At 34.5% G+C, this 25,489-nt stretch overlaps 1 protein-coding gene across 1 annotated transcript in view; it reads right to left on the bottom strand.

Annotated features, from left to right (window-relative positions):
* The window catches only part of LOC123538853 (uncharacterized), a 109,940-nt gene extending 85,036 nt beyond the window's left edge, over positions 1 to 24,904 (bottom strand). Inside the window, exons 1-8 of the mRNA XM_053529684.1 lie at positions 24,314 to 24,904; positions 23,747 to 23,805; positions 21,966 to 22,133; positions 21,567 to 21,737; positions 19,739 to 19,909; positions 16,699 to 16,866; positions 15,473 to 15,807; positions 13,860 to 14,004 (exon numbers count right to left, since the gene is read on the bottom strand). Coding sequence (XP_053385659.1) covers positions 13,860 to 14,004; positions 15,473 to 15,807; positions 16,699 to 16,866; positions 19,739 to 19,909; positions 21,567 to 21,737; positions 21,966 to 22,133; positions 23,747 to 23,805; positions 24,314 to 24,336 — 1,240 coding nt within the window. The 5' untranslated portion in view covers positions 24,337 to 24,904. The remainder of the gene's footprint in view (positions 1 to 13,859; positions 14,005 to 15,472; positions 15,808 to 16,698; positions 16,867 to 19,738; positions 19,910 to 21,566; positions 21,738 to 21,965; positions 22,134 to 23,746; positions 23,806 to 24,313) is intronic.
* Between the last annotated feature and the right edge of the window lie 585 nt (positions 24,905 to 25,489).

Below are 25,489 nucleotides of genomic sequence, written 5' to 3'. Positions count from 1 at the left end.
CTGTTCGGTTAGGTTATTGGTTAATATAACCATATAGAAAGGATTTGTCATTATCAAACAAAAAAATCACGAAAAGCTAGTAGTTCGTAATTTTGATTTTCCCGGTAACATGTGCTATAAAGCGTCGTGAGCATCCAATAACAGAACTTAATGAAACAATTTATATTCCATACGGTACAAAGAATTCATACTGAAGTCATTAATCACTGCTAGTAAACATTTTACAAAATTTTAGGATATGTCCCTGCATATTTTTCACATAGCATTTTAAGCTACTAGTTGTGTAATTACTTAAAATATTAAATAAAAATATTTATGCATGTATACATACGTTCACGGCCAGTTCAGCATGGTATAAAAGAAAAAACAGACAGTGAAAATTGACACAAGGGATATGATACACCAGCTCAATTAATGAATGATATACACGGTGTTCTCCCTTCTCTACTGAAACGAAACGAAGAAACTGGAGTGTTTTATCCTAAAAGTGACTAATATTTCGATAAAAGTTCTCTTACTTAAAGTGAAAAGGTCGTCCCGAATGCAACTGTTTCACTTCAATTGTTTATCTTATCTTATTTTTTTTCATTTTTCAAACTTTCAATATATGTCATATATGTCAATATATATCATTTTGTTTTAAACATAATGGACTTTACTCCAATGACTACGGAATGGTGGAAAAAAATCCCTAAGTGTCCTTAGTTGATCAATATGATATATGCATATACGCATAAAAAGTACTTTGTGTTATATTTTGATTGAAACGGCTTTAAGCAAATCTCGGCTATTGCATTAATGAGTTATTTACGTGGAGAGAGTGATTAAAATATTTTATACTATGTAAGTTAGTCCAACTAGATTCTTTTCGCACAGTAGTGTAGTTTTTGCAATACGAGGACACATGTTGTCTCACATAAAACCCGATATTATTTTTTTTTCAGTTGCTTTATTTATACTTCCGGATACGTCTCTAGACTCGACTTAATATTATCGTTAGAAAATCGTTTATTTTGATCTATAGCACTTTCCTTTGTAGAGTTATACTTTTCCTGCTTCCGAAGTTGAATGATTTTATTTTTTATTACGCCAAATGTCACCATTGTCAAAAGTATGTAATCAATATTATACCCATTACATACGCCCAATGATTCGACATTTGAATTGTCCATATCTCTGCACTTCTGCTTTTTGCTTTTGAATTTCACGTTAGCTAAACCTGTCCTTTCTTAGTTCATATTCGCATCAATGGATTTCTCGTAAAAATTCAAAATTTCAAAAAATAGCTATATTGTCATTCAGTTTTGGCAACAATTTGTGTATCAGTCTTCAAAATAATAATTGATTTTAATGGATTTAGGCACACTTTGGTGAATGCTAGATGGAAGCGTTATTCCTGTTATACAGTTGTGATTTTCGTATATGAAACGCAATCGGTTCCGCTTGAATGATCGGACAACCTTGCTTGATTGATCATGAGAAACTGAAGTATTTATTCTGATAAAACCCGCTGTTTTTGATAACTTAAGAAGAATGCCAACCCAATTACAGATGTGTGGAATAAAAAAAAACTTTGTAAGGCAAAATTTGATCTAATCCCGATCACTGCGATCAAATGATTTGGTTTAGTCTTAGTCTGGTAAGTATCTTTTTGATTCATTGATATTGCATCAATCAATGTAACTCTTTTGGTCTTAGTGCTTAAACATTTAACTAGGATTTATTCTCAGACTGTTTGATGAGCAAGTACATTGTTTAATACTATCCGCGTTAAAGATGGAACAAGCTCTATATTTTTCAGACTTTCTCTTCCAATCGTATTATGTATATTAGCTATTAAATACACTCGCTTTGCTATTTACTTCAGACTACTTTATTTTTGATCATTGCCATTTTTTTCTCTCTAAAAATTGCATTTTTGATTTCTTTGAACGATTTATCTGACTCAAGCGTCATTTGGTAGTCATCAACTAACCAAGTGGTAATATTCTAGAGTAATTATTGTTGACTGATCATTTATGCCTTTACATGTAAATGATTTTATGAAAATGTATTTGTGCATGTAAAATCTTGTTTATACAGTATTTTACATCTTCAGAGTCGGATCTCATTTTAGACCGATGCTTTGCCATTGTCCAACCAAACTGACAAAGATGCAACTTTGTTTTCCGTCCAAAATTGTTTAGTCTGGTTATTGAACCTGGTGTTGTCAAGTTTACTGATGTTTCTTTTTAATACCACAGTCCTCCTTTCGATATCTTCGGTCAGAATTCTTAAGCTAACTGCATCGTGATAAGTGAAAGGAAAATGTACTAGTATTATATTCGTACTGTTTACCTCGACTGATTTTTATTTAAAGATAATCCATCTGCGATTTAGAGTTGTTTCAATTATATATGTTTATGCTGAACGGCTCCTATTTCACTGCCGCCATATATTTTTCTGGAACCATTTCTTTCATAAAGTCTTTGAATTCGGCGTGGTCTGATCGGAGGTTAGGTATCTTTGTTACTAATTTTCTATCTGATGTTGTATTTTGTACCCCATATCTGAAAAGCTCACTTACAGTATTAGAAGCACACACGTTAATAAAACAATTATACTTATTTTCATCAACATGAAGCAGTCGCACTCTCATGTGGAGATTTAGAATCACAGTGATTTTTATATCTAACCTGTTATTACTAATTACGCCAGATACTTAATTTTCTCCAACTAACTCTACCCTACTGATTCTCCATAATGTTCGTTTCCAGATCTCCACTGCAATGAGTTTATTGTGAAAGAGCTAAATCAACGCTAAAGTTTGTGTTGTGTGTTCGGGTCAATAAGAGCTGTTATATTTCAGTTTTTCAGATCGTTCAGCACGACATTTATATTGTGTTATTGGTACTTTTTAGTTTTTCAGTTTCAACATTTCGGTTTGGGTGGTTCCAATACTCCTACTTCCGTGGCTTTTTTTCTGTGGTGTATAATCACCCCTGCTTTTTAATTTTGTCTCAAGGCAGTTTTTGTGATATGCAGTATCCCCTTTCCAAAGTCCAGTTTGTTTAGTTCTGCCTATTGTTTTCTTGTTTAGGGCAAGCCCATTATTTTAACTGGGACCATACGCCGCTTGTTATGGAATTACACGCCAGTGTATCATTGACGATTCCAAGTACACCACCATATGAACACATCTACGGATGTCTCTAAATTGTCTTTGGTACTTGTAGCAGCATATTAAATGTTATTTTGCTAAACCCCGGGGGACTAGAGGGGGGCCGGTGATCCTTTTGCGGAAAAATAGGTTCAATCGACCGAGCCTTTAACATTTTTTTTTTCTTGTCGGTTGGCGCCGTGGTTTTCCACTTTTTCCTTATATTTTTTAGTGCCCTTTTTTTAAAAATAAGTGTAGGTGTGTTTTGAAAACCCCCCAGTACACCGGGCGCAGGCCTAGAACCCCCTTTTAAAAGGGAATCGATCTTCCCCTTTTTTTGTCGCAAAGCGAGAAATCGTAATCGAACCCCATACGGAAACATACGAGGGGTACCAAAACACCTAATCCAAAAATAAAAAATTGGATTCCGGTTTAGCAGGGCGTGCGCGACCCGATGAAATTTCGGGATTCACGGCTTCGTTAATAATAAGCGTCCTCGTCGTGGGGAAAAAGCAATCCCGCACAATAAGATGTCTGCGACCAGAAAGATATTCAAATAAGCTTTTTTTTTGTTGGTCAAAAGAAATCCCACGATATATTTTTGATACAAATGTTTTATTCATACTGATAGTTTTTTTTTAAAAGGGACTTTTGAAATTTTATTTTAGAGCGGTGGTAACCTTACTCGGGCGCCGACATTTTAAAAAATTTGAGGAAAAAAAATATTCCCCAATGATTTTTCACCGGGGATGAGAGAAAGTTCACCTTTGTTCGCTTTTCAAATCGTATTTTAAATTTCCTTTTCCCGGTACTTTATTTTTTGAATTCTTGTACAAAGCTATATTAATTTTTTTTAAAAATTAAACCCGTGATTTATTGAGGATGACTGTTAAGGGAAATTTATTTTACTTTTATATAGAATATGGAGGCACCCGCCCAAATGTGCGTGGTTGGACCTGTTAAATTTTTAAAAAAACTGAGAAACAAATTTTCATTGTATAATTAATGTAAAAAAAACCCCCCCCATAAAAAGCATAAAAATTCCCTTTTTTTACATTTTTATTTATTCCATTTGAAAGGGGCCCTTTTTAATTTATTGTTTTTTTAAGGCCACTGCTGTATAACAAAATTAATTTGAGCTTCTTTTCTGCCGAAAAGGTGTCGCCTAAATATGGGGGAAATCGGATCGGCTTCTACAAAAGCATAAAAAAACAATCGGAAAATTAAAAGGCTATAGGAAAATTTCCGCCAAATCTGTGAAAAAATTATAAATCTCGTTTAAGATCTGTTTTATGATTGTCAAGTCACAAACGCTTTGAAAAAAGGGTTTTTGAGTTTCGGTCATTTTTTTCGATAATGGTGCTTTTTTAAAGTTATTTATTTACAGTACTACCCCCCCAGGAGGAAGGAATGAATTTATGATTAAAATTTGAGAATCAAGTTTTCGTTTGAAAACGGACACAAATGGTTTTTTAATTACGTCCCGGGGGCGTCCACAGTTTTATACTTCGTAAGCGTCTTGTTTTGATTATATTGATAAAGTTGGCAAACGCTTTGAAATAAGAAAACACGCTCACGAGAGACGGGGGATATCCAATTGCCATTCGTGTATTTTATAGCTCTTTGGTTTATAGAAAAAAATATAGTTTTTAAAAAAGGCTGGAACATTGCCTGATCGGGTTTTAACAAAAAAACTAACTTTTTTTTTTAAAAAAAGAAAAGATTTTTTTTTCAAATTTGGGTTTTTATCTGTTCTAGCCCAAAAATTAAAAAAAATTAACTTGGTTCCCCTCTTTTTGTAAATTTTTCCCCTTTTCATTTTTTAGACGCTAATTTTTGAAGCCCCAAAAAAATTAGGGTTTTAATGCTTTAAATTTATGCTTTTGGCGTTTTTCGTTATTCCCACTCTTTGCCCGGAAAAATTGTCAACAGTGGGATGCGTTGAAAAAGCGCAACTTGGCGAAAAGGACTGAAATTCGGCTCGATCTTTCTTTGGATATATTTTATACTTTTTTCTGTCATACTGATAAAACACATTTTAAAATTTTTTGTATTGTTTCCCCAATTTTTAAAAAAATTATTGACCCCCAAAACAAGTTCGTAATTACAAAAATACACCCCCTTATCTGGAGTTCTGAAGCAGCTCGATTATTTTGGTCAAATTATAAAGGGAATTGAATTCAAACTTTTCCCAAAAAATGCAAGAGTTTAAGAGTTAGTCAGAACCAAACAGCAAAAGAGTAATTATTTTTCCAAAAAACACGGGGTAAATTTTTGGACTCGCTAAAGCAAGTCTTTTTTTGGGAAATGAAAGTTAAGAAAAAAATTTCCCAAAATTTTATTTTGAAAATAAAAAATTTAATAATATCAAAATTGTTGCGGTTTTTTGTTATTTTGTAGATTCGCTTTCTTTTGAGGAAAACAGAAACACCTCTTTTTTGGTTACCCCTTTTTTTTGTTGATGGATTCTGATTAAAAAGAAATTGAGGTTTTTAAAATTAAATCAGAACCAGGTATTTTTAAAATTTTGTAATGTATCTTTTTGAAACGCTTTTATAATTTAGGACGAAATTTGCTTGCCGTTTTTTCACCCATTATTTAAGTACGCCTCATGTGCGTTCCAATTATTTAAAGGTTTTTTGAGTTATAACCAAAAAATTATACGCCAAGGAAAACTGTGCAAAAATTTTGATTTTTCGAATGTTTTTTTTAGGAATTTTAAATTTTATTGAAAGTCTAAATTTTGAAAGTAATTTCGATTAAGCCAAAAAAAAAAAAGACAGTCTGCGAAAATTTGCAGTACGTTGGCAAACCTTTAAATTTTGACCCTGCAAATGCAAATGAACCCGCTCACATTATTTTTGGCCCGATGCATTCAGTTCCGTTCTCCTAGGAATCCCCAGTCGAGCATGTCCCAAAAAAATCCGATAAAAGTTTTTGAAGGTATACTGGACCATTTTTTTGGGTTCAAAATTCGGGGTTTTAAGTTCGGGCAGTGTTGGTGTCGGGTTGGGAAAAAATTTTATTGGTTGCAGCATGGGTTAGTTGAAAATCGAATTGTGTTACTGCACACATACCAAATCTTTTAAAAGTTATACGTTTTAAAATCATGCCCGTCATTACCAATAAACAATTGTGCATTTTGTGGGCTCCGGTTTATACTAAATGGGAAGGCAGAACAGATTTTTCTAGCTGCTTTACCCAGTCTGTTTTTCCCTTTTAATGACCGAGAAAAGTAAAGGTCATTGACCCCCAAGTCAAAAAGGTCCGGGGTTTAAAAGTAATGTTTGGCTGTTCGGGTGGTCATTGTGTAAACTTTTTAAACCTACTCATACAGGGGACTTTTTTTTTTTTAAAAACTGAAATTTTTAACCACATTTATTTTCGTTTTTTTTAATTTTGAAAAAATTTGCTATGTTTTATTTTCATTAAAAAAAGTTTTATTTAAAAAATTTTCTCCCGCCATCCCAATGATATAATTGGGGTCATTTTTGGCATAAAATTGAAAAATGAAAAGGGTTTTTCTCTTAGCCCTTTAAAATTTTAAAAACACTGGTTGTCCATGTTTTCTTATTTGTCACCTTTTCACATTTTCGGGCATTTTGGTCTTTTTTACGAGTTTTGTTGTACTGCCCCAAATGTTTGTTACACGGAAACCACTTGCTTGCGGCTCAAAAGGTATTTCTATCTTTTGTTTTTTTTATAGTTGGCCCTGTGGGAAGCAGTTTAAATCATTCAAAAAGCGATATATTTTAAAAAATTAATATTTGGGGTAAAAAGATTTTTTTGGATTGAGTCAGTGCAAGAATAAATCCCAAGGGAACATTGGAGTAAAAAATTGTTTTTTCCCTGTATCCTACCTACCATAAATTTTGCCCGCCCCTAAAGGAGGGCCCCGTCCGCCTTTGTCTTGAAAACTTTTTTTTCAACTTTTTGACAAAAAGTTCAATTCTCACTTTTTTGCTTTAAAAGGACAGTGTTATAAATAAAACTTACTGTGTCTAGAGGATCCCCCCATATCTGTATTCATTTTTGACACAAAAATTTTTTCCCAAAAAGTCCCCCTAAAAAATATTTTAAAAAATCCAAAGAAAAAGTTTTTCGACCCCCTTACCTTATTTCTTTTACAGTTTAAAAAAAACAAATTTTTTTTTAGACCCAAGTAAAGACCCTTTCATTTTTTGTAATAAAACATTTCTGGACAAAATATAAAATTTATCATGTAGCAAATTTAACAATTATTCTGATCACCCTGTCCAAATGGACAACATGAGTTGATGTCCCTCATGTGCCCCAACAATTTTAAAAAAACTTTTCGAACCACTGGGCGTTTACACCAAACTTCACAGAATGATCATGGGGTGGTCCTCTTTTAAAATTTTCCCAAAGAATTTTAAATTCCCTTACAACTCACCCAAAAGAAAACTTTGAAAGATTCTTGTCCTTATATGACGAGGCCTTATTCGGGCCCCTCCCAATCCAAAATATTGCATTTTTGCTCAACATCCAAATGCAAGGGAACATTTCCCAAAAATCAATCAACAAAGGTTTAAATTTTTTTTTCATTTTATGGTTTTCCGGAGGAAGCGGTTTTTCAGATATGATTTTTAGCTCACCCGTCCAAAATACAAGGGGACTTTTGTGATACGCGGGGTCCCTCGTGTCCCTGCTCGGTAAACTTTTCCCTTGGCCACTCTGTAGGTCCCCATTTTTCTGGGATCTTTATGAAAGTTGGTTGGGGTCTCTTTTTATCAGTTTTTCAAATTTGATTTCTGTTTTACAGGTTCACTTCTTTAAGGGGGGCCTACAAAAAGGAAGGTCAAAAAAACCTTACTTGAAAAACAAAAAAGAAACACCAGAAAAAATAAAAAAGACAGAAAAACGGGAAACCTTTAAAAAAAAAAAAAAAACTTTTTTGGAAGGAATTCAGGATTTATTTAGAAAAATAATTTATTTTGAGAACGCAGTGTTTGACTAAGCCTTTTTACTTTAAAAGATAAGTATTATCACTTTGGTTTTGTTATTGTGAGCCCCCTTCGGGGGCGAAGACTTGTTTCAAAAGTCTTTCGGGTATTGCGTGCGGCTCCGTCCCGGGTTTTTTTGTCCCGGGCCATAAATTTTGGGCATGCATGGGGCTCTTGTTTATTATGTATGATGTTAACCTCAGTGGGACGGGTGTCTGCGAAGCCCAGGGTTCCATCTCAAAGGTCGATCACCTTTCCGTCAAGGGCAAATTCAAAAGTGCTTTGCCCGGGCATTTCTTCTTTAGATGGAGGGGTTTTGATTAACTTTGGGACAATTGTTTACCATCTTTGGGGGAGTGTCATGCGCAAGAACCAGGTCCCTAGGTCTAAGGTCAAGGTCCCTTTTAAAGGGCAAAGGTACAAGATGACAACTTTGTCTGGAGCATTTTTCTTCATGCATGGGGGGACTTTGGTAACTTGGCAAAATGTTCACCACCATGAGAGGGGTGTATGCGGAAAAACCGGGCCTAGGGGCTGGGCAAGATCACACTTGGAGGTCAAAAATCGATCAAAAATTTCTTTGTCTGGAATTTCTTTTTGATCAAGAGGGATTTTATGTAACTTGGCACAATTGTCATCATCTGCGAGGGTTCATGCTAAGACCTAAATTACTTCCCTTTGTTTTTTACTATAAATGCTTACATTTTTAACTTTTTTTTACTGGTCGTAGGGAAAAAACAAGACCCTTTTTTTGTGTACAAAATGCTGTTTCTCAAAATTTTTAGGTATTTTGACCTTCTTGCTGGTGCGGATTTTGGTGGCTTAATTTTTTTTTTGATTTTTTTTTTTTAATTTTTTTTTTTTAATTTTTTGTTCCTTTTTTGTTTTCTGTAATAATTATATTGTAACTTTTTCAATCTCTTTTATTTTTAAAAAAAATGTTTGCCCTGAGACAAGGGGTTCTGCAAATCCCCGTCCTTTTGAAGCTGGCGGGCTTGACATTTGCCCTGGGCATCTAGTTCTCATATTTTTCATGAGTTTTTAAAAATAATGTTCTGTTAACCCCCCTGTAGTAAGCTTGTCGTCTTTCATCAGTAGGGTTTTTAGGTTCCAGTGATAACTCATGAAAGCTTGACCGATTTAAATTTTTTTTTTTGGTAATGTTACAGGTCAAATTTGACTTTGGGGTCAGTGGGGCAAAGGTCAAGATAATTGCAAACGCTTTGGCCGGGGTCATAGCTTTTGTAACACGGTGTTTCAGTAAAATAAGGTTGTTGAATTTTTGGGGCAATGATCAAAGGTCAAGGTCACGGCCCCTTTAAAAGTTGAACCCTTTCCCTGATAACTTGAGACTTGGCCTAGGATGATAAAAATTTGGTACAAGGTGTCACATCATGAAATCAGGTCAAGATTTACTTTTGAGGTCTGGGGCAAGGTCAAATAAGGGAAAACAGGGAAAAGTTTTTTTAGATTATAACTTGAGAATGCTTGATCATGGATCATGAAAAATTTTGGGGGGTTGATATGCCCCAGTGGCCCCCTAATGATGTTGAGGCAGTAGGTCCAGGTCAAGGGGCACGACCCGTTTTTAAATGTTACGGGGGGCACCCGGGGTCTTCCTCCACCATTTAAAATGGAAAATCGCCATAGACCTATTTTGTCGGGGATGATGTTAAAATTTAAAAAATAAAAAACGTTTTTTAAAAAGGGTTTTTTTGGACAATAATTCAGGATGCTTGGGATAAAACACAAAAATTTTGTACAAGGTTTGGGTTTTACCCGCAGTTACCCGTATTGATTAGAGTTTCCCAAAAGGGCAGGATGACCCGGGAAAATTTAAACCCTTTTCCTACAACAACTTGAGAACCTTGGGGGGAGGACATGAAAAAAGAGATTGAATTTGGGTATTAGGCATAGCTCAAGAAAAAGCTGTTTGAATTTTTCTTAGTTCTGCAAAGGGGCCCTATTTTAGGGGTTAATTGTCACTCTTGTGACAACTTTGTGTTTAGCCACCTGAGCCAAAGTCTAAGGGAGCTTTTGTGATGCCCCCGGGGCCGTCGTTGTCAACAAATTTGGGGCTGTTAACCCTAGAGGTCACTTTTGACCTTCTTTATGAAACTTGGTCAAATGTTACCCCCCATAAAATCTTGGACACGTTTTATGTTGGGTTTTTTGGATCAAAAAAAAAAAGGTCACCAAGTCAAATCAAAGGAAAGCTTTTTAACCCGTAGAGGGCAAATTTAAGGCTAATCTTCATAAACTTGGTGAAATTAATCTTGATGATCTCAAAGGGCCCGACTGATCTGGGTTTGTAGGTCAAAAAACTATCAAAACAAAGGAAAATAGTTTTAAAAAAAGGAAAAACCAAATTTATGAACCCAAAAATTCTTTAAAAAAAACTTGGTCAAAAAGTTAATCTTAAAGATCCAAGACCAGATTCAAATCGGGTCAAGTGGGGTCAAAACTAGGTACCAGGTTAAAACAAGGGAAAAGCTTTTTAACCCTCTAGAGGTCACAATTTTGGCCCAATCTTTAAAGAACTTGGTCAAAATGTTCCTCAATTAAATATTGGACAAGTTTGATATTAGACGTTAGGTAAAAAAATTTGGTCATCAGGTCAAAACAAAGGAAAAAACTTTTAACCCTGTATGCCACATTTTGAAAATTTAATAAAATTTGTGAATTTTAAACTTTATATCATGGCCAAGTTAAAATTTGTTTGGGGGGATTAAAAAAAGGTCCTGGTTAAAAACAAGGGAAAGCTTGTTAACACTCCAGAGGGCCACTTTAGACTGATCTTCATAAATTTATCAGAAAAAGTTAATCTTGATGATTTTCAGTCAAGTTTGATCTGGTCACGTGGGCTCAAAGCTAGGTCACCAAGTCAATCAAAGGAAAAGCTAGTTTAACTCTTTAAGCTAATTTTTGATCAATCTTAAAAGTAACTTGGTAGAATGTTGACTTTATTCAAAATGTCAGGGAGCGAACAGGGCCCTCATGGCCCCCTTTTTTGTTTGTTCTTTTTGTAAGAGAAATTGTACTTTAAATACAATTCAGAATCACATTTTCTTTATTTTTACAAACTTTTTTCAAAGCTGACAAAAGCATCCGACTGTTATTAAAAGTTGATTCACTTAGAATTTAGATGAATAATCAAGTTAGTGATCGTGATCATTAAAATGTGTATACAATAAAAATTAAAAATGTGAACTTTTTTTTCAATTAAAAAAAGGTATGCAAATCTTTGTGTTGTTATAAAAGCAAAATTTGGGGTTTGTTTTACGAGTAATTTTCAGAATTTCAATTAAAACAAATAGAAAAAACCAAACCTGCACAAAAAGGCTAATATGTCTCCCTAGACTGAGCTCTTAACCTGCCGTGGTGCAAATAGATTGTTAATGTGTGTCTGTCTGTTAAGTCTTGTTAACAGTGAGTTGCAATCCAGTAACTTTTCTGTTTGTATGATTTTTAGCTCACCTGAGCACAGCGTGAGCTGTTGTGATCACCTTAAGTCTGTTATTGTGCTTCTCAACAATTTGCCTGTTATTAAACACCCTAGTAGACAGTTTTTTTTAAATGTTAAAGGGATGAGTTGAAGTCTGGTCGATTCCCGATTGAGGCAGTGCCTTATTTCATATTACTTCGCGCCAAGCGAGGAAGGTACTAATATCTAATAAGACGCGGACACGACCTACCGCAACTAAAGCTGACGCTTACGAACATTTGCATTCTACAATTTAGTGTTTACTATTTCATAGTCCGTTTACATACAAAAGAAAACATGAGTATAGATGATTAAGCAACTAAAATCTAATCAGTTTTTCCCTTGTTTCATTTTCCTGTCAACACAGATTGTGGGGTTGCGGAGCTTGCTTGTTTCTTTGACGCAGCCGGAGTCTGAATTACTAGTTTATATGGCTCGCTCCAATAAAAGTAAGCGAGGAAATTGTTACAGTGCCTCGGCTCCCTCATCGTTAACATGAATTCCGGACAAACCTCGAGCATTATTCCAATGCTTGCTAAACTTTCCATTTCAATGAAGATTTCGTCATTGTCAATGAAATGATAGAATTTCATTTTTTTAATCACTTCATGCACCAAATTGTCTACTTCTAGTAGATTGTAAAAGACAAAAAAATGTAAAGCAAGCAATAATCTACCCCTAGTAATTATACATGTTTTCCGCAAGTAAAGTGGAAAAAGCAACTATTCTCCTGGATGAATGTATTATCACATCTGCTGTTATTGAGGATATTACCATGACAGTTTATCAGTAACTTAATTCATTGAAAGAAACATACGTTGCAATATGAATTTGTAGAAATGGTTACTGTAAAGTAGTTAACGAATAGTTCATAATTGATTTGAACTTAAGAAAACATGTTTCAAAGTAATCTTTTTCTAATTTAAAGATTGCAGGTTTGCATTCCTTCCGTTTGAAAAAATTGATCTTCCCCCCCCCCCCCCCCCCCCCCCCCACCCGAAAAAAAAAAAAAAAGGTTTTTCACGAAACTTTGTATGCAGCTATATTGCAACAGACACAGGATATATGCATAAAAATACGGCTCCGGCAGCAGTAATGAGAAAATAACTTTTATGAAAATGATTGTGTTTGGCAGAGTGCAATAATAATGTTTTGTTATATTTCGGCTAGCACCGTAAACGTGATGGTATCAAATTGCAATGACACACAAACCCCCACACCCTTTCAAATATCAAACAAAACAACCACACATATAATCTTTGCCACTTTGATATAACCGAACTATGGGCAACCCTATTTTAGTTGGGGTTGGGTTGCCTGTAGAGCATACCTATTAAGTAGTTTCACAATTATTTCAACGTTAGACGGGTTCAATTCCTAGTAGATGCACAAACTTATTTCCCTAGTTCCAATCGGTTCATAATGCACGAGCGGTACTAATTTGTGAGACAAAGAGATAGAACATGGCATTGACGACAGCTTATGTTGTAATGAACTGTAAACAGTGGTATCCAGATCGTGAAAAATTACCCTATTTGGGACATAAGTTGGACTAGACATTATTCACGGTTATAATTTTAATCTTGATGGATATATTTGAAACCTTCTTTTCAATTTTCAGAAAATTAATGTATATGTATCAGACTGTATAGTATAGTATTATTGTATTTTTACAATAGAAAAACAGTAGCATATTTAATATTGACTAGATAGACAGTTGGCGAACTAGAAGATGCCTGCATAACAAATGCGTAGGCATTTCTTAGTACAATATGGTATCATAAATCGAAACGTTTGTAATTGTCTCTTCAATTCAATAAGGATGGATACCAGACTAAAAAATCCATTTTCACAGTATTATGAGGCCCTAATGATATTCAAATATGACATTTTATTCCAGAGTTTTAAAACGCTTGTATTTCATTCATATTAAAACTATAACGGGTCCTGAATTAATGCAGAGGATTAAAATGTTTATTGGCGTAAACTAACTGTTAATGCTGACAGGCTTTTCATTTTATCTCATAATTGAATCGAAAGAAAAAATTGACGGGGGTTCTAGGCCAGTTTGTGCATGCGTCATGCAAAGCAATTTTACATCACTTACAATATTCCCACGTGGTCTACTATTTATATTATTCGCGCCTGAACAAATAATTACAGCATTAAGTGTATTCATCTGGTTTATTTTAACTTTTGAGAGCATACTGTCATATTTTTTAGTATGAAACATATTGAGTTTTAAGGTATAACCGCACCATATTGGAATCACAAGGACTACGTCTGATTTTGCGTCTGTCATGGTTCACTATCGGCGGGACTTCAACTTGGGCTTCACAGCTAACTTCCGGCATTGTAGAGGCTACCTCACTGATTTTATCCTTAACGTCGGAATAATCCTCGTCGTTGAAGGTATTCTGTTTGAATTATTCTTAGATAGTTGACTTTTCAATATATCGTAGGCGTAACTACTGTAATGCTTTGGAGCTTTCTTGAATATGACCCACTCCAAAGCACTCTTGCCAAATCGCATCTTTTAGGTAAACCTGTCTATCCATCTGTATTTATGTTTAATTACGGTCCATCCGGCCTTTCAGACACAATGAAGCATAGAAATGCCACGTAGAGTATAGACCGCGAACATGCCCCTTATTATGTTCTTAAAGTGTGATTTTGCAATTCCCAGAGAGTTTCGTCCAAAGAAAATGAATTTAGTTGCCAAAATGCGACTGTAAGTACAGCGGCCAACGTACTCAAGTACGGATAGGTAAACCTGATCCACGAATTTACATTTAAAGCACAGTTTTGCATAACCGCTTTGGAACAGAGCGGTAAGCACTGATCATGGATTAAAGTTACTTTTCATTAAATCCATAATCAAGGCTAGATCTTTTCAAAAGTACCTTTCTTTTCAGAAATGTGCTTTGCAATATTTATGTTTTGCCACAATGAAAATATAGAGAAACTAGAATGGAATTAATGAAATAAAATAAAAAAAATAATATATTTCGATATCACATAGGTATTCAGCTTAAACTGACACTAAGCACTAGGATAAGACCAGAAAGAAAATGCCACTGTACATGTTATACACTACTCTTAAGTATACTATAAGAACCATGATTATGAACGGGAAAATTCACTTACCTATTTCAATCGTACATTTCTCACTTAAAACCCGCAGTTGGATAAATGGGTACCAAATACATTGAACATGCGGTAATATTTCTTCTATCGTGCACTACTTACATTGTCTCATATTTTTCATATTGCAGATATACTCCACATATTTTATGGTTTCGTCAACGTTACAGAAAACAGTTTCGTGAACTTCACTCATGATTATCCGGTCAAGAGGTCACATGTAAGGCAAAATGTAAACAAATAAAAACCGAAGCATAATATTCACAGTTATACAATAAAATTCGAAATGATTAATGAAATTCATCTTAGATCTGCTTTTGTATTTGAAGTCATACATTGGTCACAAACTGTATTGTTTATCTAATTTATATAGCACATTTATGCTGCATATACACATTTTAGCAGGTGAGAAATGCGCGATTGAAATCGGATGGTCTATTTTCCCGTTCATGACCATGGTTCTTACATGTACAGTGGCATTTACTTTCTGGTCTAGTTGCCAGTGACGCTGAGCCTTAAGTCTGACAAACAAACTATAAATTGTTGTCAGTGTGACTTTATAAGTCAATACATTAAACTAGATAAATAGGCTATGATGTTGTACCTTTATCACCACAACATTGTATGTCCTATAGTACAAACAAAATGCATTTAACTGTCCGGATACAAAAGAAATCCAGTGAAGGAGGTCCAGTATTCCATATATGTACTCGTCGGATGAGAGCAGCCAGTCAAATATACCGTGCCTCCTCTGTTTAAATGAATAATAGCAGATTCTGTTATAGCAGCGCTTCCTTTATCTGAGTCGTCATCTGTTGGGTCGACCTGAATATGAATAATTTGAGACCTGTCATTTTTTAAGTCACAATACACTTGGTCGACACGTGCGCTTGATCGTTTTTTTACTAAAGTGACTATGAAAGGGTAGACTCCAGGCTTAGAACACATGAAAGTTCCTGTTGCCAAACTGAAATCGCCACCATGTTGGTAAATAACATGGGAGAATGTCAGTTTATTTGTGCCGTTGAATCTGCTGTAGGAGAGAGGTGTGTCTACGGAAAATGCAGACACGACGGCTGAAATAATAAAGATACAAATTCCTCGTAAACATTATTCATATCAATGATTCCACGAAAAAAGTACTATTTGTCTATTTCCTACATGTACAGTATAAATTATATTTCAAACAGAAAAGACAACCAATAAATGGGACCTTTTTAATAAAATCTTCAAGATAAATGACAGGGGTATAAAGTATCAAAGCTATAAGATCTAAGCATTTCGAGAAGAAAGTGAAGTAAGTAAGTAAAACGTTATTTGTTGAGTGTAAATGATCGATCTTTTTACCTAGTGTTTGAACCCAGAAATACATGTTTTGAACCTGACCTAAATGTTTTGTAGACACAGATTCTGTCTGGATTGCATGTAGGTTTAATAGAAAAGTGGTTTTGGTAGCTTGTAGACATGGCAGGAAATATGACCTCTAGAGCATTAAAAATTGGTTCTCAGATACGATTTATTGACCTAGTTTTTAAACTTTGATAGCCCAGGCTCAAATTCATCCGAGGTTTTGCTGTCATTTACAATCTGTAAAGTTTACTTAAGATGTTCACTGAATGGCACCTTTATCATCATGTTTGTGATAGGAAAGTGCTAGCTAAATATAACCTTAAGTGATATATCAAGGAGTGTAACTCTTGACTCAGTGGTCTAATTATGACATTTATTGATATATCAAGGGGCATAACTCTTGACTTAGTGAATCAATATGTCCCATAACTAAAAGGAACGAACTGCTGTACTTAATTCAGACTATTTCAATTATGTGGATGCGAGAGTGTTGACAAACATTTTACGGACGGACAGACATTAGCCAGACATCAACCGATCGTAATAGCCTACCGCGAACATTTTACGCTCGCTCAAGTGAGGAAAACTTGTATGAAAAGGCAAATAATTAAACGTACGAGGGCATCTTTCACTGTTGCATGTTTTCGTCTCACAAGGATTGCCAATGCAATCCTGACCTAAAACAGAGGGTCGTGGTTTCGTGCATGTCCTTGATCTTGACTGCATTCCTCCGCCACAAGTCATGCTACAAGCAGACCAGCTGTCCCAGTTTGTCCATCCACCGTCTGTGTGAATAATATAATACTATTGCATTTTCCTGTATAAACTTCTATTCTGCAGCAGTTATTCTTATTGACAGACATGTTACACCTAAAACAGCGCATTAGTAGTCTAAAATAGATATTACATTTTCAATTAGAACCCCTGAAAGTAGCACATAAGACGTAAGTCTATAAAGAGATATAAAGGTTTCCAGCAATTATTTTGCTTTAATCTGAATTTTATAAGAGCTTTATATTTTCATTTGGCCATATATATAGTCTGCAGTATAATAAATATGTCATGCAATTGAGTATGTTAGCAGATATTGTGAAACCTTGAAAAATAATGTCAACGTCGTCAGTCGTCACGGGTGATAATATATTACTCGAGTTCACAGGTTCTGGTAATACACTTAAATGCATATGACCTTTAGATATTACTATACCTTACTCACATGTCTTTCTCTATAAAAAATCCAGCAAAGTATATGCATTTGCGGTATAAATCATTTGACGTTAGTATTTTAAGATCACGATCCTAACTTTCCCGATATTTCTCAATAAAAAAAGTTGTTAGCCATGTGACTAACATCTTGATGGCACATCCCTAAAGCAGCAGCATTTTATACACAGATCTTTGATTTTTGCAATAAAAATGTTACTGTTAGCTAAGTTACACCATGGTAGCACGACCCCTGAAATGGCACATAAGTGTAAGGCATCGCCACAGTGACGGCCATTTTACTCAAAATTTTACATGCAAATTTTCATTAAAATAAAAGATGACTAAGTGGTGACAATAAGGTCAATAATTTTGTCATAATTATGTTCTAAATATCTATGTGAACATATGCAAGTAAACGAATGTGCATTTCACTACCTGTATGATGCCTTTATTCGATATTTTTCTCCGGGGAAAATGTCAAAATTTGCAATTTTACAGCAATATATATTCAATACATGTCGAAAATAATTACAGCAAATTGTAAAGCAGACCGTGAAGATCTAAGTCTTAGGAAAATCATTTTGAAATGTTACCTGGTTACTGAATTATACACAAAAATCCAAACACCATCAATTTATCCAATCTGTTTTATCAGTTTACACATAATTTACATGCATATAAACAGGTGATATTATAGGTTCACCGTTCAGTGAAAAACTATCTTATCTCCCTATATAAATCAATAGAGTTAGTGTAGTGTTTCGATGAACAATCAATGTATACTGGCTTACCTTGCTAGCTGTGGTCAGTAATGCATGTACAAACAACATTTTAAATAAAATTTACATTGGGTTGTCTTTTTGTGTCTAATGCAATAAGCAGGAACAATTTCGAAAAAAGTAAGATCTTGTGGTATAAATATTGTACTTAAAAATAACTGAATTTTGTCTTTATAATATGTGTTTTAATGGAGTTTGACTGTCCGAAAGATTTAAATAATTTGGGGTAAACTTTCGGTCTAAACCAGGCTTAAACATTTTACAAGCGGCGTATGTACCATAAATCATCATATGCATCTATGTTGATGATTATTGTACCGACTGTTAAGGCTTAAGTGCAATTTTCAAGAGAAAAATACTCGGCCTGAAAATATGAACTGCTATTGAGTTGTGACTGTGGCGATGCCTTAAAAACAGATGTCAGGTTTTTCAAATAGCAAATTACATAGTACATTTTTGAATATTATTCTATTTTATGTTGCTGTGTCTATTTCGGCATAATAAAACAAATATCACATTCATTTGATTGTATAAGTAGATAATGTATACCCTTGAAAAATTACATTTATCAGGTTCGCAACATATGTAAACACATTCAAATGCTCAGGCTGTTTAGATAATAACACATACTATACATTAACATTTGCTTGTATTTACATACTAACTGTGTTAGATAAAAAGGACAAGCGTTATGCTTTCATAGAAATCATGTACTCTATAAATTATCAGAATTCATTTCTGTCTTTGTTTATTTCGTCCGATTGCAACTCACAACAGTCGAGGCATTACTTAAAAATCATCAGGCAGAAAATCATATATTATGTTATGATCTAATAATAATTTAATGTTTTCAATGCAAACAGTATCTTTACTGATTTAAACAAAGATCTTAAACATTTGTTTTTTTCAATAAGCATATATTTCTTACAGAAAGGCGCAATAATATAGAATAGAGAAAAGTGGAAACTTCATAGGTCGACCAACACGACAAAAACGAAAATGTTGCAGGCTCGGTTTGATTGAGCCTGTTCATGGACGGTAGTGGAAATGCATGCTACCGTCCACGCCCTCTAGCCCCGGGTTGAGCAGAACGCAACATTTACACATGTTAAAAGTACAAAAAGCAATTTAGAGACATCCGCAGATGTATTCAAACGGCGGTGAACATGGAACCTTCAATGATACACGTGTTGAGGCGTGTAATTCCATGAAGAGCGGCGTTTGGTCCCCAGATAAAGTAAAGGGTTTGCCCCAAACGAGAAAACAATGGGCAGAACTAAACAAACTGGAATTTAGAAAGGGGATCTGAGGTTATGGAGCCTGCGTATACAGGAAATGTCAAAAGACAAAATTAAAAAGCAGGCACCATATCCAAGTGGTGATTGTACAATACCCAAGGCTATGAAAGCGGGAGAATTGGAACCACCCAGGCCGAAATGGTCATGTTGAGAAACTAAACAGTACCAATAACACGACATAAAAGTCGTGCTGAACGATCTGAGAAGATCGAAATATAACAGCCCTGACTGAATGTACGGGGAGACTTTTTATGGCCGCCAGACGGCACAAACATCGGTCAAATAAAAAACAACACAACAACACTACTGGTAATCTATATAACATAATTCAAAAGAATGATCTTTTGCAATAGAATAAATACATATTTACATACTTGAACAAGCTGGTTGTAGACATACCCTGTCGTCACGTGACTCTCCAAAACAATGTTCTCCAAAACTAGAGGGGTACGGATTTGAACATGAACGATTACGTCTCTGGATACCAAAGTCACACGTTGACGAACAGGAACCCCAACCAGACCATGTCGTCCAACCACCATGAACTCACAAAAGAAACTACAGCATAACTAATTTATAATTGCTATTTTAAGTCACTAGAACAAGCACTTGGGCAATATTTTAAGTCTTCATTAAATCGAAAATCAAAGACAAAGCATATCTATTTATAATTAATTCTGAAAAATAAAATTCTATTGCAATTTGGTAATTCCAAAATGAGGTACAAGCAAAAAGTCTAATGACCTAATGAAAAAAATCACTATATTGCTTTTTTGTAAGAACAATGTTATATTGGATAAAAAATTACAAGAGGATCAAATTAGTCCCCAAGACAGTAAACGTCTAGACAGGTCTGTACCTGTAGCAACAATGGAAGATAATGTTGCTGTTAAGGGAGATGGTCGATATACTATTTCCCAAATAGATGCATTTCCGAACGCATCACCCATGATATTCCGACTATTTGAGGAAAAAGAAAGTTTGAGCTTGATGGGTCACCCATTTCTTGATACCAAACCAAATTTTCAAACGTTTAGATTGCGCAAGAAATGATAAAAATCACTAGAATTGTAACCCAAGGGCAAATTTCAAAGTTTTTTACTGGGGATGGAACTAGGGTTTGTTATTTTGAGCCCTAGCGAAACATGAAAATCAAACATTGGCTGAGTGAAATTCTGACAATGCCTGTCATTGCAAAAAGGGCAAAAATGCCAGGGATGTTTCATGTGCCATTGTCTTCTGATGGCCTCGTTTTACAAAGTCCTTGCAAAAAATGGCTTAAAATGTTCAATGCGTGAACGCAAAACATTTAAACTATGTGTTATTGTTGATACATGTCAGTTAACAATGTGGTACAATGAAGTTTATCAGTATTATTTACACAAATCTTATTGCGGTTTTAGGCGGCAGTTATAGCGATAACGTAACCGGTTGAGAAATTGAATTTCTTTTACTTTGCGCGTCTGCTGTGTTCAGTTTGGATCGATTCATGGCTCTTACCTGCAAATTACTACAAAAGATCAACTTATGCAATAAAGTGACGTGAAAATTATTATTAAAGTAATGATTGAATAAACTTATGCCTGAATAACTATATAAAGAAAAAACTGTTTATCAGTGTTATCCAGTGTACATTTAGTTTATTGTTGTAATTAGTTTTGTTTGATCGTTTTGGGTTTAACTCCGTTTTTCAACAGTATTCCAGTTATGTAAGGATGGGCACTTAACCTAACCAGTGTTCCTTTATTCTGTACCTGTTCAAACCTGTTCTCCGCAAGTAAGTGCCAATTTCCCCATATGAATTAGAGGTGGAGGACGAACGATTTTAGACAGAATGTCTTTTATCAAATCGTGAAGGAGAACATACGTCTCGCCCAGAGTTCGAACTCACGACCCCGAGATTCGTACATTTGCGCTCTCCCTATTGAGCTACGTTGTGGTGGGGTATGTAATTAGTAGATTATTTGTAGACGAGTTTGATTAACCATTACTTATTTCGTATTGATGGATTTTGTATTGATTATTGAAAATGAAATATAATTCTCACATTCTCGAGTAAACGATAGCTAACTGTTTGTTAATGACAGGACACCGTAATACAAATCTCAGCATTAATATAGATATAGCATAGTAACCATATATAATTTGATATATAGCCATTAAATACTGTAGTATGTCAAATGACTTAAATAAGATATATACCTGGACATAAGTCCTTGATACACGGCATATGCTCAGTATTTTGTCCAATGCAGTCAGCTCCTCCATTTGCAGATGGAGGATGTGTACATGTTCGAGTCCGTATCTGAGTCCCGTTATCACAAGAGACGTCGCAAGAAGACCAGGTAGACCAGTGCGTCCAATTACCGTCAACTGAAATAAATTATCACTGTGTCATTAATAGCCTAACCAAACCATCGAAGTGCTATCTGTTGCTAGATTTAACTATTAAAAATTAGTATTAGAAACATTCAATAAATTATCCATAATTCTTCAAGTTTGATATCAGTAGCTACAAATATCAGGGTTTATTATTATATTGTATCATTATTTTAATAAGAATTACAAAAGAGTTAAGAACAAATAGATCAAACATCGTACTTGGACATCTTGAGATGTTACATGACTGTACGTGTAGTGGATCGCCAGTACAATATTGTCCCCCAACAGATGGTTTAGGATTTGTACATGACCTTGACCGTGTCTGTATGCCGCCACCACATGTAAGACTACAGGTAGACCAACGTTCCCAGTTTGACCATCTGCCATCTTTTAAAACAAAAAAAATGTCGAAAAATCAATGAAAAATGAACATAGAGCTTTTGACTTATAGGACGTCAATTACTATACAAAAAAGTAATACATATTAGAAAACGTTTGTTTAATATCTAAAGCTCATTATATAATGGTAGGATATAATTAACCGACTTAAAAGAGTCATTTATGGTATAAAGCCTTTTCTCCTTTGCACATTATTATTGCCTAATTGTTGAAATATAAAACATATGCAATAATTACGAACATTACAGCTGTAAGGAAGAATTATGTACAAGTACAAACTAGGTTTAACTTTTGTGTAATGAACATGACATTTAATCATAATCATACCACATTTTTATTGCGTTTTGTTTTACTGCTGAATCAATTTGCGGAAGAAAGTATAATATGGAATGATTCATTAATGTTGAAATAGAAGGGAAATACAAAGAATATATGGACACCAAATATACTGAAACTTGACCTGTTATTATATAATAAGAAAATAATGAGAGAAAAATGCAGAATCTGAAAGCAAAGTGTCATAATTATTAGACCAGAGTCTTGATTTGGATTGTTGTACGCCACTCGAGTTGATTTTGCAAGACCTGGATTACTCGAGGCGCCTTGCGCCGATTGTAATACAGGTGATAAATTATGATGCTTTTATCATAAAACTTCATGTCCTAATAACACCGCAACGTTACAGATAATATTTAAAATTGGAAGTTTATTATTTAATACGCCTTTTGGAAAAATATGATGACATTTTTGTTGACGTGCTTTGGATGCCAGTGCTTTGTTTACAAATAAGATTGATTTACCAAAAATGCGTAACAAAATGTTTTTAACATGAATAAGAAAATAATGTAATTATCAGAATTTTGCAATTTTATGTTAGTAGGGTCGTGACGGAGAATCCAGTCTCCCTTTCATTTTATACTTTTTTCTTTTTAAACTATTTATATAACCGGTTTATGAATAGCAATGAAAAGACTCTGTTTGATACGGGACCGGTTTTAACAAAGCACAATAAGGAATTTGTTTTCTGCCTGTTTGTTTTAACTTGCAAAATAAAACCGTATTTTTTTTATAAAACTTATATAGGTATATAATTAATCAGTATATTAGCAAGTAACATAAATCCGGGTAAGTTATCGCCTCATAACATATAAATCTTACGACGACAGGAGTCATTGTTCTGTACAGTATGAAAATATCTATTGATGAGTATCCATTGGTTAAAACATATCGAACAAGCCAACAGTCGAGTTCAATATGATTTTTTTCTTTCGGCTGGTTATCAGTCCAAATATATTCGATATTTTATAGGATTATGTTAAATCATTTTTATTCTACTTTTATTTTGTTCTCAGCAAACGAGAAAAGCAGTACAGATGCACTTGATTTCCATCTACGTTACGTATACTGGAACATCACGTTGATGATTTTAAATGTAATCATCTAGTTGACATAGAGATTCGAAACAAAGTTGTTAAATCGTCCATTAGGAGAACTGGTCTTACTGAATGTTCAAATTTTGAAGAATGATTATTTTAGAGAGAATAAATGGACTGACCACAGAACACTCATTACATATAATCCATGTTTGTTTACAAACTAACCTCTACAAGCTTTCTGTAGACATATCCGTTCGTCATGTGACTGTCCGTAACAGTTTTCACTGAAATTTGAATGGTAAGAATCTGAGCAAAATCGGTCAAGTTTCTGAATGCCAAAGTCACACGTAGCCGAGCATAATCCCCAAACCGACCATGTTGACCATTCTCCGTGATCTTGAGTAGAAAGAAATATACGTACTGTGTTAAACACCATATAATATTCTGATTTGCCAAATGTTTTATTATACATCATAAATGTTTGATGTAACAAAGATAAATAGTAGAGAATGTCTCAATCTATTCCAATGTGCATTTCAGGAAGTTGTCTTCAATTCCATTAGCATATTTCGTTGTGCCATACAAATCTTAGAACATGGGTCGGAAAAAAAATGGGTACATTTGGTTGCGTCATTGCTGTTAATGCCCAATCGTCTGTTTGACTTTGAACCTGTTTAAATTAGTATTGTCTTGAAATTGAAAATAAAACTAGTCGTTTCTTGCGTTTTAAACCCTCGAACGTTCTAAAGCAAACATTGTTTGAACTATATGTAAAGTAAATAAAGAATATACCTGCACACAAGTCTCTTATGCATTGTACATTTTCAGCATCGTGTCCAATGCAGTCAGCGCCTCCATTTGATGGCGCCGGATTTGAGCACTTGCGAGTCCGTGCCTGAGTTCCGTTGCCACAGGAGACATCACACGAAGTCCAGTTTGACCACGGTGCCCAGATACCATCAACTATTAATGAATATTTTCATCAACATAAATGATCACAAATGTCTGATACCTAAACACCGATCATGTCCGAAATAAACGTTTATTCAGCGATTGTTAATGTTCCTTTAATCATTTCATTTTACAATATGATGGCGACCATTCTTCTTTAGTACTTACTGATGGGCTTTTAAAGTGTTGAGCCAGCAGATAGCTTACCTTTCCTTGTGCCTTATAAAGTTATATACCTTGATCATGTTCTCTGTGACATGGTTCCAATTAAGTTGAGAAGATTTAAACGATAATATTTTTTTTCATCAGTGGGGACATTTTCTGAAACTTGCTTTCTACTGTCTACTGTTGTAACATCCAGTTGCTTACGTTTTCGTTGGTTGCCGTTCTCAGACGTGCGTCTATTTGTGAATTATTGTGAATTATTTGTTTTAATAGCATTGTAATCTTTTAATTTCTTCACGGAATAACAGATTCATGCCAATGACTTCTTTTTGTTCTGTCATCTTTTCGCCCTTGAAAATACGACGCTCGTTATTTATCTATTTTTTTCTCGTTTTGCCGTTACTTCGATCGCAAACAATACGAACAGACGGACGGCGATTTAGCACCATAAATCATCGTCTTTTTGGTGTTTTCATGGGCGAAAGAAACAACGAAACTATGAATAGATAAACAGGAAATATCTGAAAAAATATATTCGGCGTTGTAGGGGATTTAATGTAATGAAATTGTTGGATTGCAGTATAGATAAAGAACAGTCGTTATTTGTTTTAGAAATGAATGACTTCTTTACAAAATTATGACGCTTTACAAAAAAAAAGTCGAATATTCCTGTGCAATTTTAAGTCTGAGACTTTTCGGTAGACGGAATTTGTGATTCAAAGTCATATTAAACACTTGCATTTATTACTACACATTTAATCAAGCGGTTAAAATACATTTCAAAGTTTACAGAGCTAGCCGATCTAGCCACGACCGTCAACTACACTATACATAAATAGTTTAGAGTTCCAA

The sequence above is a fragment of the Mercenaria mercenaria genome, chromosome 18, assembly GCF_021730395.1.
Source record: "Mercenaria mercenaria strain notata chromosome 18, MADL_Memer_1, whole genome shotgun sequence".
In the NCBI taxonomy this organism is placed as follows: Eukaryota; Metazoa; Mollusca; class Bivalvia; order Venerida; family Veneridae; genus Mercenaria; species Mercenaria mercenaria.
Note: the sequence above shows the minus strand (reverse complement) of the source record. Positions and strands in the feature narration are given on the sequence as shown.